The sequence below is a fragment of the Mirounga angustirostris genome, unplaced genomic scaffold, assembly GCF_029215605.1.
Source record: "Mirounga angustirostris isolate CCGP_5_RB_7025 unplaced genomic scaffold, mMirAng1.0.hap1 SCAF_3, whole genome shotgun sequence".
In the NCBI taxonomy this organism is placed as follows: Eukaryota; Metazoa; Chordata; class Mammalia; order Carnivora; family Phocidae; genus Mirounga; species Mirounga angustirostris.
Genome location: NW_026991711.1, coordinates 177,608,644 through 177,627,275, shown reverse-complemented (window position 1 = coordinate 177,627,275; position 18,632 = coordinate 177,608,644). Strand labels below are relative to the sequence as shown.

The 18,632-nt window shown below is 60.3% G+C and overlaps 1 protein-coding gene across 3 annotated transcripts; it reads right to left on the bottom strand.

The window, feature by feature from the left end:
- Positions 1–5,252: 5,252 nt before the first annotated feature.
- Positions 5,253–18,382, bottom strand: SLC4A3 (solute carrier family 4 member 3). Of its 3 annotated transcripts, none has more exons than XM_045867902.3 (23): positions 18,187–18,382; positions 17,883–18,026; positions 17,379–17,544; positions 16,492–16,772; positions 16,209–16,324; positions 15,579–15,778; positions 13,885–14,033; positions 13,526–13,706; positions 12,945–13,080; positions 12,524–12,707; positions 11,973–12,072; positions 11,331–11,515; positions 10,437–10,662; positions 10,035–10,253; positions 9,536–9,684; positions 9,150–9,344; positions 8,481–8,699; positions 8,054–8,143; positions 7,411–7,577; positions 6,687–6,940; positions 6,190–6,359; positions 5,824–5,997; positions 5,253–5,574 (listed from the first exon to the last, which is right to left on the bottom strand). In XM_045867902.3, the coding sequence occupies exons 2-23, from the start codon at positions 17,931–17,933 to the stop codon at positions 5,497–5,499; spliced, it is 3,690 nt and encodes a 1,229-aa protein (XP_045723858.1). In that variant the 5' UTR covers positions 17,934–18,026; positions 18,187–18,382; the 3' UTR covers positions 5,253–5,496. The 3 variants fall into 3 exon arrangements, with proteins under 3 accessions (XP_045723858.1, XP_045723857.1, XP_064443203.1); XM_045867901.3 differs by having other exon boundaries at positions 15,579–15,805; positions 18,187–18,381; XM_064587133.1 differs by lacking the exons at positions 17,883–18,026; positions 18,187–18,382 and having other exon boundaries at positions 15,579–15,805; positions 17,233–17,518.
- Between the last annotated feature and the right edge of the window lie 250 nt (positions 18,383–18,632).

Here is an 18,632-nt window from a genome sequence, read left to right as displayed (position 1 = left end):
CCTTTCACTTGAAAATATTATAACCACAGTTTTCATTCCCTTAAACATTTCTGTTGCTGAATTTTGTATTTTCCCTGGACTACTAAAATGTCTATCTATAACAGAGATAATTTCCTTCTTTTAACTAAGGTTGTTCATCAATGAGAACTTTTGGGTAGATGCTGACTGGATCCTCACTGGTGACCCTATGGACCAGTCAAGCCCTATTTCCAGTCTTTAACTTCCTAACTTAAAGATGGGGACAGCCAAGGAGACCACCCCCTTAGAGACTGGTGACTGATTACTAGTTTTCAAACCAGAGTCCAGTCCGTAACCCCTATCCAGGGCCCACACCTGATTTTGCATTTATTTGACCCTTAAAGAATGTAACTATAAATTTTCCCATCCAACTCTAAAGAATCTTGTATTCTAGGAGTGCCTGGCTGGCTCAGTCAGTGGAGCATACGACTCTTGATCTCAGGGTTGTAAGTTCGAGCCCCACGGTGGGTGTAGAGACTACTTAAAAAATAAAGTCTTTAAAAAAAAAAAAAAAGGAAAGAAAGAAAGAATCCTGCATTCTTTTCATATGCTTTTATGCCTTGGGACTGCACAATCCTCATGGATATTAAACTTTCATCTAATTGCATTCCAGTTATCTCTCAGAGCTTTGTCTGATTATTCAGCCGTGACTCCCAAAGTCATTCTCCAAGATCATCATTCAGCCCAGCTCCTTACCCTACCTCACACCCTGTGCTCCCTGAGTTTGTAATTCCCCTGGGAATGGAAAAGCAGACTCCCCCAGGATCTACTTTCCTGGCAAGGCTAACGAAAATGCTCTTAAGCTTAGTAACTTTGCCCAGTGGTTGTCTGGGGGGTTACCATGGCCTACAGCCTCCTGCTTCCCACCCCTCCTGAGGCAGCCACCGCAGTAGTCAAGGTCTGTTGGAAGAACGGTTCCACAGAAGAGACACTGGAGCCAAATCCCTAATCTCCCAGAAGTATAAGGGGACATAACCCAAGTCATCACCTAATGCCTGAGCCGAGCTAGAACCCAGGACTCCCAACTCCCAGCCTCATGTTCTGGCCATGGAAACCCAATGCCCCCCAACAATAGCAGGGCCAGGAGAACCAGGAAGGGCCCCACAGATCACAGCCCCCAACCAATCAGCCCAAACATTAAAATACACTACACACTGCCTTCCAGGTGCTTGGTAAACAGAACAGAAATAGGCATGGTCCTGCCCTTTCTAAAATAAATAAACATATCATGTATTCGTCTTTCCACGCTAAAGAGAAGCAATAATGAGAAATGACTTTCAGCTATAATGGGCATGGGGGTGGTGAGGGCTGGGCCTCAGAGAGCAGAAGCTGGAGGAGAGAAAACAGAGCCTGAGGGCAGCCTCCAGGGGTCCTGGCATTGGTGCAAGCTCTTACAAAGAAGCCCTGTATCCGATGGGCCCTCCACAACCAGCAGGAAGAAGATGCTCGGGTCCCTCGGTCATTAGCATTTTGGAGAACCACAGGTGGAGCACGAAAGGGACGGCTAAGCTGGAACATGAAGCTTCCTGCTGACTCGAGCCCCAGGGCCATCTCTCCGGGGCTCCCCATCCAGCCCCCATTTGGCTCCTACACCTGCTGGGGCCCCCGATGGCACTTTCCTACCCGCCACTGTCTGCTCATCAGCCTGGTATGCAGGATCCCCAACATCTCCCCCTCCAGCTGGCTCAGAGAGAAACCCACGATGCCTCTTTGGACCTTGAGGATATCATCATAAATGGACACCAAGAAAGTGACAACTATACATGAAACTAACAAACATGAGAACGAAAATATTGTCAGAATTTTTTTTAACAGTTCTCCTGGTGTCACCCTTGGCCTTCGCTGGATCCTAAATGGGGCAGAATCCTTGCCCTCTTGGCCCTTCTTTCTCTGTCACCTGCTCACCCGAAGCCCTCCATGCACCCTGTGACCAGGCACTGTTTGCTGTTGTTGGGAGGGGCACAAAAAGGCTCAGGCTGGGTCTCTGCCCATTTTATGGCCCAGAGGGAAGACAGACAAACACGAGCCACAGAGGTGCAGTGGGAGAGGTGCCGTGGCCAGCACGCCAAGGGAGCCTCAGTTCAAAGTCTCCTGGACATGCTCCTCAATGCCTTCTCCTCAACACTGTCGTCCAGGAGCTTCCAGACCTGCTCTCTCTCCAACTGGACCACCTCCTCTCTGTCCCACACCTCCCATGATCCTGGCAGCCCCGTCCCAAGAGCTCCCTGCCACTCCACCCCTGGAGAATATCTCAAAGGCTGTCCGCTTGGTCAGCACCTGACAAAGCATTGTTCAGGAAAAGAAACATTTCTAACTAGATTAAAAATAATCCCAGCAGAGGTCTCAAGTATGAAATCTTCCTTCCAAAACATAAACCCTACAGATATTGGCATTTGCTCCTTGCACAAGTGGGGAGCCACACGACCCATCAAGTCCTCTCTCTCAGACAGTTATATAATTCATTTATCTGGAAACCAAACGCCTCACTTTGGGTTTCCCGTTTGCCACACCGGATTCAATCCACCGTTCAGTGCTTACCCAGAACCTGCTTTATTGTTTTCAGCAGTAGCTTCATCATTCGCTGTACGGGGAGCGCTCAGCACAAGGGTCCTTGAGTTCTGCTTTGCCTTTCCATTGCTACTCAGAATCCCCTTTAGAAGCTCTAAGTGTCAACAGGCATGATCATTATTTGAGTCACCTGATACAAGAAGAGAGGTCACACAGGCTGCCAAATGGGACACATTATTGCCAGGTTCTATGCCCTGAAGGAGGGGCTCAGGGCAGTTCAAGCAGATGGTCTCTGAGCCCTGACAGCCAGAAGCTTTCACGAGGGCATAGACATCTTGAGTGAGCTGAATCCTCAGCACGGAACGAGGACATGCCAGCCACCCTCTCTGCTCAAAGAATGAGCAGAGAAAATAAAAGAATGAGTTAGCACTTCGCTGGACCTGACGTGGGCTTGAACTTGTCCGAGAATGAAAGCTTTGGGCAGCTACCCAGGATGTGACCATAATCCCACGCAGAAAGCTGCAAGGGAAGGGTAACAGGGCAATGGGCCCACAGCTCTCCTTATTAGAAGGGTCCTGTCCCACCTCGCACGTGCCCACTCGCCAAGCTGCTTCCAGTCCAAAGCAGGCAGCAGTGGGGCCTGTCATTCAAAATACCTCTAACCCCATCAGAGTCCCCCAGAGCTGTGCCACCAGATGGGGCCAGATGGGGCTCCCCTCTGTGGTTCCCTCTCCTTCCCCTGGAAGGAGACATCCTCAGTCAAGCTGCCCAATGCCCCCGGAGGATGAGGTTAGAGGATCAGTAAAGAGAAAGTCAGAGGAAACACAGAGGCTGTGAAGGATTCAGGACCAACTCAAATGTCCCCCAATGAAATGAACCCTAATCATCCAGGCCCCAAGCCAAGCCAGCTGCCTTTCTATGGGTTTGCCACTGTTCCATCATCCCTTGTCTTTCTCTCTTCCACACCTAACCTGGCCACCACGGTCACTCCTTCCTCTGCCTCCCTCAAGGCCCCTTCCCTGGCAAACTTCCGGGTTGCTGCAACCTCCTCAGGCCTCTCAGAGCCTCCACAGGCTACTGTTCAGAGGCCTCGGTGCCTAGTTTTACTGAAAGCCACCCTGACATGCCAGCCAGAACCAAGACACATTCCTTTAGAAAAGCCCGCACCCTCTGGTTTCTCATTTTCTAGTTGAGGAACACCCCCAATTCTCAGCTACTGGCCAGAGATGACTAACATAATCTGTGTCCAATGAAGAGCCAAGCTTTCCTGGCCCAGGTCATCACTTCCCCTCAGGGGCTCAGGAAGGAGCTGGCTCTGTTCTGTGGGCTCCCGGCATCCCCCAGACCAAATGGGGAAACCCGTCCCCCACCAAGGCTATCTGATCAGGGCTCGGGAAAGAAACAGAGTCCTGCGTACAAAGCCTCTCAGCCAAGGCCATCCAAGTGCGTGGCCCCTGCCATCTCGTTTATCATCTGCTCTGCACTGGTCTGTGTTCTAGGTTTTTGCGTTTAACCTTAACTTTGCTCCTGGCACAGTTCCTCTGAAATTCCACCTGGACTTGGCCAATGTAAAGGAAAAGGGATTTTGTCTTCACATAGGCCCAGGGAGCCAAAGGCCAGATGAAGTTAGAGGCCATCGTGTTGCCAGAGACCAAAGGGGCCGACAGGAATGAAATACTCACACCTGAATGACAATCTGGGACATCTAGAAAGGCGTATCTCTTCCCTATGAACACAACAAACAGCCTCGCAGGGGTCTGTCCCCTCTCTGCTGACCAGCTTCAGGGCACTAGCTGTTGGCCTGAACACCGGGGAAGAAACTGGGAAATGGATAAGAAGCAGGGCCAGCTAAAGTGGGGCTGAGGGATCCCGGCTCTGGATGCTCAGAGCCACCCGGGGCTGTGCAACTCCGCGGAACCTCTCTGTAACCACCCCCACGCCGTGTCTCCCAGGGAGGTACGGAAGTTGCTTGAACGGGGTCTCTGACCAAGAGATCCAGTGCGTCCACCAGATGGCAGTGCTACTCCTGCCCGGAGGGGACAGAGCCTGCAGTGTGCGAGAGTGGCCACCAGAGGGCAACACAGGGACAACCGGCTTCCCTTCGCCACTGGTTGCCTAGCAACTGTGACGCCGTTGGCTCCCAGTTTGCACCCTCTTCAAGGCCTCCCAGGTTATTTCTGGCAGAACAGACTGTTGCACAGGGAGTGGCCTCAGGAATCCCCAAACTGCCACTGTTAAGCCGTGAGAACCTAAAATGGTCCAGGGACCCCAAATCCAGCGCCACCCCGGCGTCTAGGGGACTGGGCTACCATACCCTGCTCCTCAGAATGCCAGGGATCAAGAAAACGTTTTCCATTTCCTTCTATAGCCCCACAGCCACTGGGGACACTCTGATTTCTCTAATGGCTAAAGCGAAGCCACCTCATCCCTCACCCCTCCCCCACAATCTCCCTTCCAAGCAAGAGGCTAGATTAGCAGTATGTGACCTTGAGCCAGACCTTGAGGCTCCTGCTCCCCAGCTGTACTTGCGAGGGCTCCAGGGGGTGACGATAACGTCCAGCTCTGACCTTCTGTGGTCTTGATTCTCTCCCTTTCCCCCAAGAATTCTGTCCTTGCCTCAAACCTCTCCCTGGTTTTGATGGCCCTGAAAACAGAATTCTTCCAATTCCAGTTGGATAAGCATGACCGGACAGACCAGGGGTGGAACCAAGAAAGTGAGGCAGACACAAGACAAGGAGTGTGGTTATAATGAGCTCAAAGCCTGTGCCGGTCTGGTCTGTGAAAGGGCCTGGGTGAGCCCAGGTCAGTGCCCGGGGCAGAGTCAGCGGGCCGCTCTGGCGGCGGCGTGAGTGGCTCCAGGCACGTCTCTGGGTTGGGAGGCGCCCACTGGCCCCGGGGCTGGGCTCTGCCTGGGGCCCAGGGGTGGATCACTAAGGTGTCAGGGTCTCTGAGGGGCACCACGGCAGAGGGTCACACAGGCATGTGCAGCTCGTTGTACTCATCCTGGCCGTCCTCGTCAAAGTTAGGCTCAGCATCTTCCGAGTCCAGCTGCAGAAAGGAGAAGGTCGGGAGGGGCGGGGAGGGGGGCACTTGACCAACAGTTCCCCCCAGCAACTCCTCCGGCCCCGCAGCCCAGACCTTCTCAGGCCTCGCTCTCTGCAGGGACCATCAGGGACTGCGGCCCGAAGCCCTATCCCTCCAGCCAAACTAGCAGGGGGCACAGCAGCGACTGCAACCCAGGCCTCCCTGATTCCAGGGCCCCTCCGGCCGAACATGGCCCCGAGCAGCATCCCTTACCGCCTGCAGCTCCCTGTCCTGGAAGAGCCGGGGCAGAAGGCAGCGCCTCAGAGGCACCGTGAGCAGCAACAGGAAGGGAAACGCGAGTGAGGCCGCTGTGGACTTGACCACCCAGAGCAGGGCGATGCAGCTCAGCTGGATGCAGGTGAACAGGTGCATCCGCCACGTCTTCACCTGGGGAGTGAGCCTCAAGTCTCACGGCACAGCGCCCGGCCTGCTCTACGCCCCCCCAACATCTTCGGGGACGGAGCTCCCCGGGTCCCCAGACTTCCCCTCCACAGTCACTCTGTCCATCTCCCATCCCGGCATCCCTCGCACCCCCTCCCGATCACCCCATCTCCCCACCGCCATGCTGCCCGGCCCTACCTTGGTCACATAGGGCTGCTCGGGATGGTGTTTTGCCGGCATGAGGATAAGCAACAGACGCTGGGACAGCTGGATACCCGACAGTGACGTGACCCCCATGTACAGGAAAATCCCAAAGAGCACGGCCAACGGGATCCGGCGCAGCACCGCCCCCATGACGATGGACAGGCCTGGAGGAGGTGACACGGACCTACCTGACCCCTCGGACAGCCCCCATGAGGATGGACGGGCCTGGTGGAGAGGGGACCAGCTGGGCCTCATCACTACACGCGAGAGGAGAAGGAGCCGGACAGAGGACCCGGAAAGGGCTCAGGGTAAAAAGGCTCAGAGTGTCTCAAGGCAGGCTGGGGTGAGAGCGGGTGCTAGACATGATGCATCTGGTGACCCAGACGGGACTTGAGGCAAGCCTGGGATAGAGCGCGGACTAAAGGCCACAGGGCCCGAGGAGGCAGGTCTGTGGAGCGGGGGCTGGGGCCTTGCAAGGTGGGTGCTCTCACCCACGAGGCTGGCGATGAGCACTCCAGTGACCCGCTGCTCCCGCACCTCCTGGATCTGGGGCTTGTCGCCGGGTGCGATGGCAGTGCGCATAACCGTCAGGGCGTTCACGTGAGTGACCGAGCGGACAGTGGCGGCTGTGAGCCAGGGCAACCCAAACAGCCCGCAGAGCCCACCCAGGGAGCCAATCAGCAGCAGGTCCAGGTGGAAGCCGGAGCCCTTGAGCAGCCTCCGGGCCTTCTGGCTGACGATGAGCCTGCAGGACGGGAAGCAGGGCTGAGCGGCGGGGAGGGCAGGGGGGCCACAGGGCCAGGCATGCGCAGTGGGGAAGGGCCAGCGCGGACTGAAGAGCCCTCCCCGGGATCTGCCAGCTTCCTCTGCCAAGTTCCCAAAGCGATGTTCTCACGTCAAAGTAAATTTGGGCTAAAACCTCATATTATGGATATTTAAGACGCCACAAAAGCCAGATGCCAGATCTCACCACGTTGTGGTTTAACCAAAATGAGACACATGTGAGCATCAGTGGGAGAGCATAGTGCCAGACTGTTGTGAGGACTGCCAAGTGCCACCCTGCACATGGTGGTGGGGACAGATGGATCTCCTGTCACAGCACCGGAGGGAAACTGTGCCCCAGGCCATGTGCCGCCGCCCCCCCGCCCGCCACCAATCCCGCTGCCTTCCGCTCCTCCCCAGCCACCCCCACCCAGGGTCCCCCAGCCCTCTCACGCAGTGATTTGTGTCTCCATGAAGATCAGGATGAGGACCAGCAGGGCGGGGACAGCAGCTGCTACCATCATCCAGGGCGGGAAAGGACGGGCACTGCCCAGGGGCGGGATGAACCACGTGCGCTTATGGGGGGACGTCACCGAGAGCCCTGTGGGCACTGTCAGCTTCTGCATGGCAGGAAGGAAGACGGGGTTCAGGGACACAGCCTCCCCATGCTAAGAACCCCACATAGCAGCTGCTCCCAACAAGCTCTGTGTTCCCAGTACCAGGGCTCCAGGAAACCTGGACGTGAACAGCTTTGGGGGAAATTACTTTTCCATCTTCCAGAGTCCCTCCAAGGATTTGGTAGAGGACAGAGAATGACATCCTTTCTCCCTGAGCCCCATGCACACCTGTCATTTGGCCCCCAGCCCCATATCTGCTCACACATAGCCTCAGAAGCCCTGGCTGGCCTCATCCGCTGAACCACTCAGCTGCCCCCAGCCCACCCACCCCAGCATGGTCCCAGCAGGTCACCACTCCACTAAAAAAGCTGAATTCTGCCCATGATCATAGCCACTGCGGCAACGGGAACGTGTTGTGGCCTCCCTCCGGAGACTCTAGGGTAAGAACCCACCGTTGGAGGGAGGTGGGGCTTGTTCACCTGTGTGTAGGTGTCTGTAATCGAGTAATCCACTAGGACCATCACCAGAATGGAAATGGGGATGCCAAAATCCCCAATGATGCGGCGAGCCTTGAGGGGCCAGTGGGGGAAAGGAGCAAAAGAAGTGAGGGTCAGGAGACTAACATGGGGGATTTCTGGCTCCAGCTCTCTTGGGTCTGATTTTCTGAGCCAGAAATCCCCCAACCTGTCCCTCTAAATCCCATGGGTGCCGCCCAGCTCAAGAGGGCATTCCTGGCCTGATTAAACTTCTCTGAAGTTTCTGACCGGGAAGGGACTGCACAGATGTGCTTTAGGTCCATGGGTTGACCGGGAGAAGGGGAGAGTGCCCCCTCTGGAGGGGAGACTGGCCCTGACAGCAGGAACTCCGGGGAAACCCAGGGGGGCCCGCCTCTCCTCAGCCACGCACCTTGCCTCCCAGGAAGCGGCTGTTCCTGAACTTTCGCAGGAAGAAGGCAATGAGAAAGGTCCCAAGCATGAGGATGAGGGACAGCAGAGCCGTGTTGGGCTGGTTCCTCGGGCCAGGCAGCCCCTCGGTGGGGGGCACAGCACTCCCGTTCAGCTCCAGCCCAGCCTCCAATGCCCCCTCGGGGGGGTAGAATGGCAGCAATGGGTGCTCCGTGAACACCTGCGTGGGTTACAAGTTTGCCCTAGCAGTCACCTGGGCAGGTCACCCTGATTTTATCACCCTGATTTCATACGGCTGTGAGGGGGAGTGCTGACCCCTCACACACTTGACCGGGCAACAGTATCACAGGACGACGAGATACATCACACACACACACACACACACACACACACGCACACACGGAGCCCCACGGCACTGACCGTGCCCCACACCATCACATACTGGTTGAATCCTGCTAGAGATCTAACCTGCACCCTCTGGGTAGGACTCCCTGCCTGGCAGCTCTGACCTAGCCCAGGGTGTCCTGACCCCCCACGCCCACACCCAGCGGAGCCCTCCTCCTCATCCCCTCGGCTCCCAATGCTCCCTGCCAACCCCTCCCATGCTCCCCTCCCCAGGGTGCTGCCCAGCCCCCACCCATGCCCCCCCAAGACCTCTCTGGACCTCCACCTTGTAGAGCTTGTGGAAGGTCTCGTAGATGAAAATAAGCGAGATGAGGAAAGCGAAGATCTCCTGGGTGAAAGGTGAGATATAGCGGACCAGGAAGCTGCCTTCAGCGGCCACCAGGGCAAGGACAAAGACCACCAGCCAGAGGCCAACCCACACCCGGCCGGTGAGGTACTCCAGGTCCTGGGCTCGGCAGAACTAGAGGCCAGGAGGGAGGCTGTGGTTACCCCCAGCGGTCTGCCCTGGACATCGGGCCCCATGGGATGGGCCAGGGTTGGGGCTGAGGGTGAGCTCTAAAGGGAGAAGAGGGGAGAGACTGCAGGGACCCATCACCTGGGCCGAGAGATGGGACATGAGATCCCTGGGGAGGGGCAGGGGAGGGCTGTCACCTTGAAGAAGGCTTCTTCGAAGACCAGCAATGGCCCTGAGAAGCCAACCACAAGCAGCGGCTGGGCCCCCAGCAGGGAGAAGAGGACGCCGAGCACGGCGGTAGACACGATCAGCTCGGACACGCCCATCAGCCCCTCAGTCTTCTCTCCTGGTGCAGGCAAGGGTCAGTGGGAGGGCCCTGGCCTGGCTCCTTCCACCCGGCCCCTCCTCTTCATCTAGCCTACCTTGACCTGGGGACCCAACTAGAACAAAGCAGCCCCACAGAGCAATAGATAGGTCCCGCTCCCCAGCCCCAACCCTCCCACCTCCGTCACCACCAGCCCCACCCTCCCACCCTACCCCCTCCACCCCCCCAGTCACAGGATCCCCCACCCTTTACACCCCCCCCTGCCCCCTCTCACTTTATAGCCTCCCTGCAAAAGTGATGCCTGGGATCCCCTGACCACAGACCTTGCAGGTGCCCCTGGGTCCCCCGCCCCGGCCTCCCTTCCCGCTCACCTAGCAGCCCCCCAAAGGTGATGGCAGGGCTGAGGGCGGCGAAGTAGATGAAGAGCACGGCTGCCACGCACTGGGAGTGCAGGGCGTCTCGCAGGTCACTGGGGTAGTGTGGGTACCGACGCTTCACATCTCGCACCAGCCCCCCAAACACCGAGCCAGTCCGCAGCAAGGGGTCATCTTCGGGGGTCGCCTCGGAGCCCCCCAGCTCCACCGACAGCTCTGGGGGAACAAGGAGCTGCTGGAGCACAGACCACCCCCTCCTGCTGGGGGGCCCTGGGCTCAATCCTTCCCATCAGGGACTGGAAGCTGGCATCCAGGAGTCAGGGAGTCAGGACAGGCTGGCCTCACAACCTTAGGAGCTGCAGGGGGAGAAGGGGGGGTACGGGCCCCAAAGGGTCTGACCTTTCCCGGGGGCCACATAGCTTCCCTGGGTGGTCATCTCCACTTTAGTCTGTTCACGCTCCCGCCGCTTCCTCAGCAGCTCCCTCTGGAAGGTGGCCACGGAGCGCAGCAGGTCACGGCCCTCCACCTCAGATGGAGGGATCACGATGCTGCCATCCAAGAACTCACTGATGGCGCTCAGGAGGTCCTGCCGGTCGTCCGCCTGGTAGGCAGCCTCATGAAACAGCTATGGGCAGGAGAGGCAAGGGCTGAGCCATGCTGAGAGCCCCTGGAAAGGCTTCAGGGAGGAGGTGTTGGGCCATCACCAAGCCGGAGGCAGGATGGGTGTTTGGCCACATATACAGTTCCGGTCCAATCGTCAAAATATTCACTTATGTCCTTGCTGGCCAGCAATCGGCCACAGCCCTGAACCTCCGAGTGCCTTCTATTCCCCTAGGAGCTTCCAGACTTTTCCACGATGCAACAACTAAAGGGGCAACGCCGGGCATAGCAGGGGGCCCTAGAACCATCCTGACCAGAGAGTTCTCACCTGCTACAGTTCGGTCAATTAGCATTTCCAACATCACCCCTGGCTAGAGGACCTTCCTGTCCCAGCCAAGGAGAGGCCACAGCAAAGACCAACATATCCAGGCCTCCCTTTCCAGTCTCATGCCACATCCAAGACTTGGGGGTCTGGGCTTTTACTCCCCCTTCAACCACCTCCCCTTCCCACAGCTCCAGCCCAGGGCTCCCTTTTCTCCCTCTACCATCGCTCCAGAGCACTGCCTCCACCCAGAAGGGCCTCTTGCGCCCCTGCATCCAGGGCCACCAATGTAGGCAGTGAGCAACAGGGAAAAAGGAGGGCCCTGGCGGGGAAGGGGGGGACAGGCCTAGAGCATCCAGCCCAGGACCCACCTTGTCAGACATGAGGGTGGCAATGGAGCGCCCAAGCTCATGATAGTCAGTGCTGGTGTGGCTGGGACCCAGCATCACAAAGAGGAAGCGAACGGGCACAGGGACCTCGAGCACAGACTCCAAGAGCACGGCGTCGTTCAGGCGCACAAAAGCTGCTGCAGGCTGCTCCAGGAAAGGCACACAGCCTGGGGGAAGAGCAAGGCACAGGGCACTGGGCAAAGAGGAGCCGTCCAGGCTGGCCCTGGAGAAAACACCTGGGGCCATCATGTACAGTTGAGCAGGTTGCGTGCTGCACAAAGAAACCCCTGATCTAAAGAAACCCTATTCGTTTATATATTCGTATATTTATTATAATTTACCAATAGATGAAAAGTTAACAGTCTCCGAGAAGGAGTGCTTCTCTTTAATTCTCACAAAAGTGCTCTATGGACTAGCGGCAGTCCAAGACAGCGGAAAACTGGACGGGAAGCAGTAAGAGGGCTGAGAAAGAGCGAGCTGGGGGCAAGACAGGCTGTCAGGCAAGGCAGGGACGCGTTGGGGACCTGGTCTGGCCGGGGTTGGAAGAAGGAGCCTGCGGGCCGGAGCTCAGGACAAGCAGAGCACAGGGGAAGCACACACACCCAGGACCCCCTGCCTCCTCACCCACGAGCACAACAGTAGCCTCAGCATCTTCGGGGATCTTCTCCAGCAGCTTCAGACTCTTTCCCCGGTGACTGTCTCCCCCAGGCATGTGGAGAGGCTTCTGAGGACGCAGAACTGGAATAGGGCTGGGACCCTGACCGGAGGCCGTGGCAGGCCCTCCCCTCCCTTGTTCCAGGCCTGGACTCTGCCCTCCAACCCCTGGACCTGGGCCCTGTTTTCTCCCTCCCCAGCCAGGAAAGGGACTGTCAGTGATGCGCCCCACATCAGGAGGAGACCGCTCCAGTTGTGGACCCCTCCTCCCAGCTGCCCGCTACCACCTCTGCCTTATCTGGTTGAAATGGGTCCCCTGGGTCTGCCACGTCAGCCCATTTAAACCTCCTGTTTCTTTAGGGCAGGGGCCCTCATGCGTTATCTCTTACAGATCCCCCCCATGCCTCGTATAATGTCAGGCATCCAAACTTCCCGACCCGCTCAGGAAAGCCAGCGGTGGCCTCCAGCGAAACCAGAAGGCCCCTCAGTCCCCCAGCCCAGGTCCGAGCAAGGCGACTGACCTCCTTGGCATCAGGGTCATGAGGCCAGAGTGGGGCTGGCTCCCCCACGTCATCAGCCACAGTGGGCACTGCGCCATCAGGACCGTGGCTGGGGGTGGGGTGATGATTCCCCAGGACCGAGTTCACACTGGAGCTGGATGGGTTTCGGGGAAAGAAGCCACTGTCCTTGTCATCATTGGGATGGCTATGAAACGGGCAGAGGGGACAAGGCAGGTTAGGAAAAGAGGCCTTTCGTGAGCTGAAAAACAGAGAGTAAGGAAGAACTTTCTAATGACTGCTGCTGTCTGAGCATGAATGAGTAATGAGTTCCCCGTCACTGGGGTTATTCAAGCAGAGGCTAGAAAGCCGCACAGAAGAGTCTGTGCTCCTGGAAGGGCATGGGCACTAGAAGGCCCCCCTCCCAGGCCCCCCACCCTGGCACCTGTGTTTCAGCAGGAGGGTGCGCAGGACGCTGGCCCTGTCCTCCGGACGGATCTGGTCAGACACGATCATGGTCTCCACCACGAGATGGGCGATCCCCGGCAGAGTGGTCTGCTCCAGGTCCAGGAGGGCAGCTCCTGGGGGGTACAGTCAGGGGTAGGGTCCCATCAGAGAGGAAAAGCCACCCTAGCCGCCTTGCTCCCCAAGGGCAGGCGGACGCGCCAGGTGAGTCCAGCACCTGATGCACAAGGGCAGATAGTCAGTGCCACTTGGCACAGACGAGCCAGACACAGGGATGTGCCGAGGGAACACGGAGCAAGGGCACGGCCCCTCCAACCCAGGGAGGGGAGTCACTGGTTAGTGTACTGCATGGGGACAGGGGCCTACAGGGGCATAGCCCGGCCCCTCCAAGCTTACGGCTACGCAGGCGGTCGGACTCTACCTCTCCCAGTGGCAGCCAGACCTCGCGTGGGCGCAGGCCCCCAGGGAGTAGTTCCCCAGGGCTGGACAGCTCCTGCCGGCCGAGCTCCCTGGTCAGTGAAGAGGGCCCGCACCCCAGGGCCAGGCCTGCAGGGCCCCTACCATGGGCGATGGTCCTCCTGAGCTCCAGAAGGCTGCGGAAGGAGAGCGAGGCCACGTGGGGCTTCCCCCAGCGCTCTGTCTCTTCCTCCACATCCTCCTCAAACTTGATCCAGCGTGCCGTCTCCCGCCAGTGGGGTTCCTGGCTACGGTCCAGTGTCAGCTCGTTCAGCTCCACAAACACCTGAGGCAGGTGCCAAGGGTGAGGGTCTGGGGGCCGCCAGGTGGGATCGGCAGTCTTGGAGGCATGGCAACCAGGCAAGGCGGGGTGGGGGCGGGTGGGGGGATGGGGAGGTGGGAAAGGGAGGCTCTAGGGAGGAGAAGGGAGGGGAGGCTGCAGGCCCACCCCTCAGTCCCTGTACCTCATGAGGCCTCCGATCCAGCTTCTTCTTCTTTTTCTTCCTGCGCAGGATGGGGGCCAAGCCTCCAGGGCTGCCCCTCCCAGCCTGTGTCCGAGACGGCTTCTTCACAAGGTGCCGCCGCATCCCAGGGTTGTCCTCCAGCCGGTGACCTGCAGGCAAGGCAGGCTTGGTGGTCCTGGGGGTCCACCTCGGGGCCTCATGGTCAGAGCCAAGCCCTCCAGCCCCCTGCTCTGCCAGGGGCCACGTCCACACAACCCTATAAGCCAGCACAGCCATGTCACAAAGACACGAAGGCCCAGAGAGGAGAAAGGACTACCGTACAGTAACACAGGGGACCACTGGCCAAGCCACTGTAAGAAGGCAAACCCCACTCAGTCCACAGCCCCAGCTGCCTACCCTCCCCCCCCGGCCACCGCCTCTCACTCTGGAGCACCACGACCTACATGGAGTCACCAGGCCCTCAATCCTTTCCCTGTGCCCTCTCTCGGCTCCCAGGTCTCCCCCACAGATACACATCTGGCGGACTCAAGCAGAGCTCTAGCCCTTCCTCCCTGCTTGCCCCTTCCAGGCCAGCAGCTGCGGAAAGGCCAACAGCCTGGTTACTCACAAGCTGGCCCCCCTGCCATGGGGCTCAGCTGGCCCTGGGTGGGTTCCCACAGGTCACCGTCCTCAAGGTCCAGCACCAACATTTCTAAGTCCTCTGAGGCCAGCGAGTCTCGAGGGCTGGGGGCCGGGGCCATCCAAGGGCCCTGGCTCTCTGCGTTCCCAGGCCCAGGGCTGGGTGCCCTGTTGGGCTCTGTGACCTCCTCCAGTAGGCTCATCCTTCTCCCGGTGGCCAAGCCCTCAGCCTCTGCTCGGGACTCCCCGAAGCCCTGGCTCTCCTAAAAGGTGGGAGCCTGGACCAGCGGTCTTTGTTCAGCCCGAGCCTCCTGACTCCCCACGGCCCCAGGCCGGCTCCCTGCTGCTTCCAGCCCCCACCCTGAGTCTGTAAACACGCCCTCCCCTGACCCCCCACCCCCACCCCACTGCTGCCATCGGATTGTTCCTGTCCCTGTCCTCGGGCCCTGGCAACTTTCCATGACGTACTGAGCCCAGAGCCCTCCCCACCAACCCCCGCCCACACACTGTGTTTCCAAGGGGGAGGCGGGGGGGTCAGTGGTGCCCCCGGCCTGGGCACAGAGCCCTGTGGGTGATGACAGGTGGCACAGAAACCAGGGTGCTGATGAGATGGAAGGAATGTGCCGTGATCACAGCCAGGCCCCGCCAAGGGTGGTGCGACAAGTCGGGGGCCCCCGATGTAGGGAGAAGCAGGACCTGGAAGAGTGGCTCACCCTCAGGGGGCCGGCATGAAGAAGACAAAAAGAGTTTGCCCCGAGAAGAGAAGCCTTGGGGGAAGGGGGACATAATGTCTCCAAAGGTCACATGGGGGGGTTGCCTTATTCAGGGGGTGGTCAGAGGACAGAATCAAGACAGAAGCGCAGAGGTGTCACCAAGGGAAATCTCAGCTCTGGCAACCAGAGAGGTGGCTTGGCGAGGTAGTGAGCTCCCCGTCCCTGGCCACATTCCAGCAGACAGGGATACTGCAAAGGGGCCTGAGCGCTGGGTTGGGGAGAGCACAGAGCTTCTCCAAGGTTCCCCACAGGCGGAGCGCCCATGGGGGTGGGCCAGGGGGGCTGCCACAGGGTGTCACTCACTCTTCATGTCGTCCAGGTCCGCGGAGCCCAGCATCTGGGCCTCCGCCTCGTCAGTGGGCACCTCCTGCTCCGGGCCACCTGGGGTACCCAGGGCACTGCCTGGGCACAGCCGCTCCCGCAGGTCATAGCTGGCCGACGGGCTCCAGGGCCGGCTCTTCTCCCCAGCGACTCGGGAGACCCGGGCCCGGGGGCTTGAGGAGCTGAGGAGGCACCATGGCAGCCTTGGACTTGACAGGGAACCACGTGGAGATGGGCCAGGTTAGGAGGTTCGTTTGCCCTCCCCCAGCTTGGGGTGGGGCCTGGAATAGTCCCCTGGGCGCTAGACACAGACTCCTTCTGGGCAGAGAAGGAAGCTCACCTCCACCTCCCTGCCCTGTCTCACTGTCCCCCCCACCCCCACACCCACACCCCAGCCCCGTCTTTCTTCTGCCTTTATCCCTGCCCTCCTCTCTGGTGACAACTGTCTCTCCTCCTTGTCTATCCTATGGACAGAAAGCGGATGCGCCCCTCCCCGCTTCCTCTGTTCCCTCTCCTCTCCTCCCCTCTTCTTCTCTGGGCTCAGAGCTGGGACAGTCCCCAGGGTCAGAAGGGAGCCTGGGGCCCGCTCTGGGCTGGGCTGGAGGCCAGTACCTGACTGACTGCTGGGGGCTCTTGTCAGGGCAAGGGCCCACGGAGGGCAGGGGCTTGCTGAAGGCAGCCCTCCCAGAGAGGCCAGGGCTGTCATCCTCATCACTTCCAATGGAGAACTGTGGACAAACCGGAGTGCCCTGGGTCCCTGCACGGGCTCAGCCCCCAACCCGCCACCCTCCCCCCCCCACTCCCCCAGGCAGCCCTGGCGCCCTCGGCTGTGTCCTCTCCCCCCACCCGCACCCCTCCCTGAGGAATCAGCCCTCCTTCAGGGACAGACCCCTACCTTTGCTTTCTGTGGGGACTCTGAGGGTGGGGGCTCCACAGGTTCTGCCTCGGATTCCCCTTCCTCTTCCTCCTCCTCTTCCTCCTCCTCCTCCTCCACTCCGGCTCCCCCCTCCTCCTGGATGGGAGGGGTCTCCTCCGAGGGGGGAGCCGAGGTTTTCTCCTTCTTCCTCTTCCTCCTGGTCTGCCGGGCAGAGGTGGGAGGCAGTCGCCGCAGCTTGTGGGGTGGAGGCAGGCGCGCCGAGAGCGGGTGGTGGGTGTGGTGGGATGTGTGCCGGTGAACTGGGGGTGCAGGAGAGCCGGTTGGGGGCCCCCACGGCAGAAGGGGGCCCCTCACCGCCCTAGGGGCACACACCTTATTCTAGCTCAGGGCCTCAAACAAGGGCACCCTAGACCTTCCTCAAGAGCCAGGTTCCCCCCAACACCTGTATCCGTGTCCTGCCATTGGTAAGGCCTGGTAGAGTGGGGGAACGGGAGTCAGGGAGAGGGCAGGTTGTGAAAGGGGGGCTGGGGGAAACGGAAGGACACGGTACAGCAAGGGGGGAAGGCGGAGTCAGAAGAGCTGAGGGAGGTGAGGAGGCAGAGAGAAGGGAGCAGGGCGGAGGTATGGCAGAGCCTTGGGGAAAGTGAAGGTCACCGAGGGAGGCCTCAGGCCCATCTCCCTACGCCTCCCCCTGCGTCTGGGGCCCGGCTCCCCTGGAAGGTGGACAGGCGATGGGTGAGTGAGGCAGGATGACTTAACATGGCATGGTGGCCCAGCACAGCGTCCCGCACAGCGTCCAGCACAAGATGGCACTGGGTGACCAAGCCGGTGGAGAGCACGGTGATGGTGGCAATGAAGGTGATGGTGGTGAGGGCGGCCACACTAGGGGTCCCCAGGCTACCCACACTCAAAGTCCCGCTCGCTGTAGCTGCGGCTGGGCTTCTCAGGGTCCCAGGCCGGAAGCTTGCTGATGAGGTCCCCAAACCTGCTCACAGCCAAGGTCTTGCCCAAGTCATCGTCCTCCTCCTCCAGGTCTGGACTCAGAGGGGGCTCCTCCAAGGGCACCCGGACCTGCAGGCTCAGACAGCCTCTCCTAAGGACTTGACCCAAGAACGCCCCACATCCACCCCAACTCCAAACCCTGGCTGGGGGCGGGGAAGACCAGCGGGCTCCATCTTCAACGACCCCCTCTCCCTGCGCCCCAGCCTTGGGTCAGCCTCCCAGGAGCCCAGGGCTTGAGAGGAGAGGGGCAAGAGAACCGAAAAATACCAAAAGGCCCTCCCTTTCCCCCTCCTCTCCAGCCCAGCTCCATCTCTGGATGTGGGGATCCCAAGGTCGGCCGGAGGACTCCCCTCTCCTCCTTGGGGTCCCTCCCCTCCTCTTCTCCCACCCCCGCGCGCGGCAGTCACCTGGGGTAGGGGGGAGGCGCCCCCGGGCGGCGGGATCACTCCGTTGGCCATGGCCGGGGAGGCGGCTCGGGAGCCTCTCGCTCACTGAGGGACCCGTGACCGGGTTGAGAAGAAGGGGGCGCTGCGGGGGCCTAGCGGGGAGCCCTGGGGGAGGAGGGCGGGGTCAGGAGCCTCGCACGGCCGCCCTCTCCCCCTCGGCGAGCCCCATCGTCCGCCCGCCCAGGCCGAGGCCCCGCCACGCCCGCGACACCCCGGGGCCCCGGCCCTGGCCCGCCGCGCCCTGCCGCGCCCCGCCCTGCGGTACCTCGGGGCTCCGGAGCGTGCGGGGCCTGCGCCGGCCGCCGCGCCCCATCTCCCTCCCGCGCGCGCTCGGGGGCCTGGCGGCGCGCAGGGCCTCACGGCCGGGGGGTGCCCGCGGCGGCGGCGAGGCGAGCCGGGCCGGCCGGGCGGACGCAGGCGCCGGAGCCCGCAGCCCGGGGCTCCACCTCCTCGCGCTCAGCTCCGCAGCTCCGCCGCCGCCGCCGCCGGGCCGCACAATGGGAGCGGGCGGGCCGTGACTCACCCCGCCCCGGCCGGCCCGGCCCCCACGCGCGGGCCCCCGCAGGACTCCCTCTGCCCACCAGCCCGTTCTCCCGGCGCCCCACGCAAGACCGGGGGCGGATGCACGGCCCTACATTCCCACAATCCCCAGGTCGCTCCCCCACTTTGCTTTTAGCCTCCCCTCCCTCCCCTCAGGAGCCCTGGAGGCGA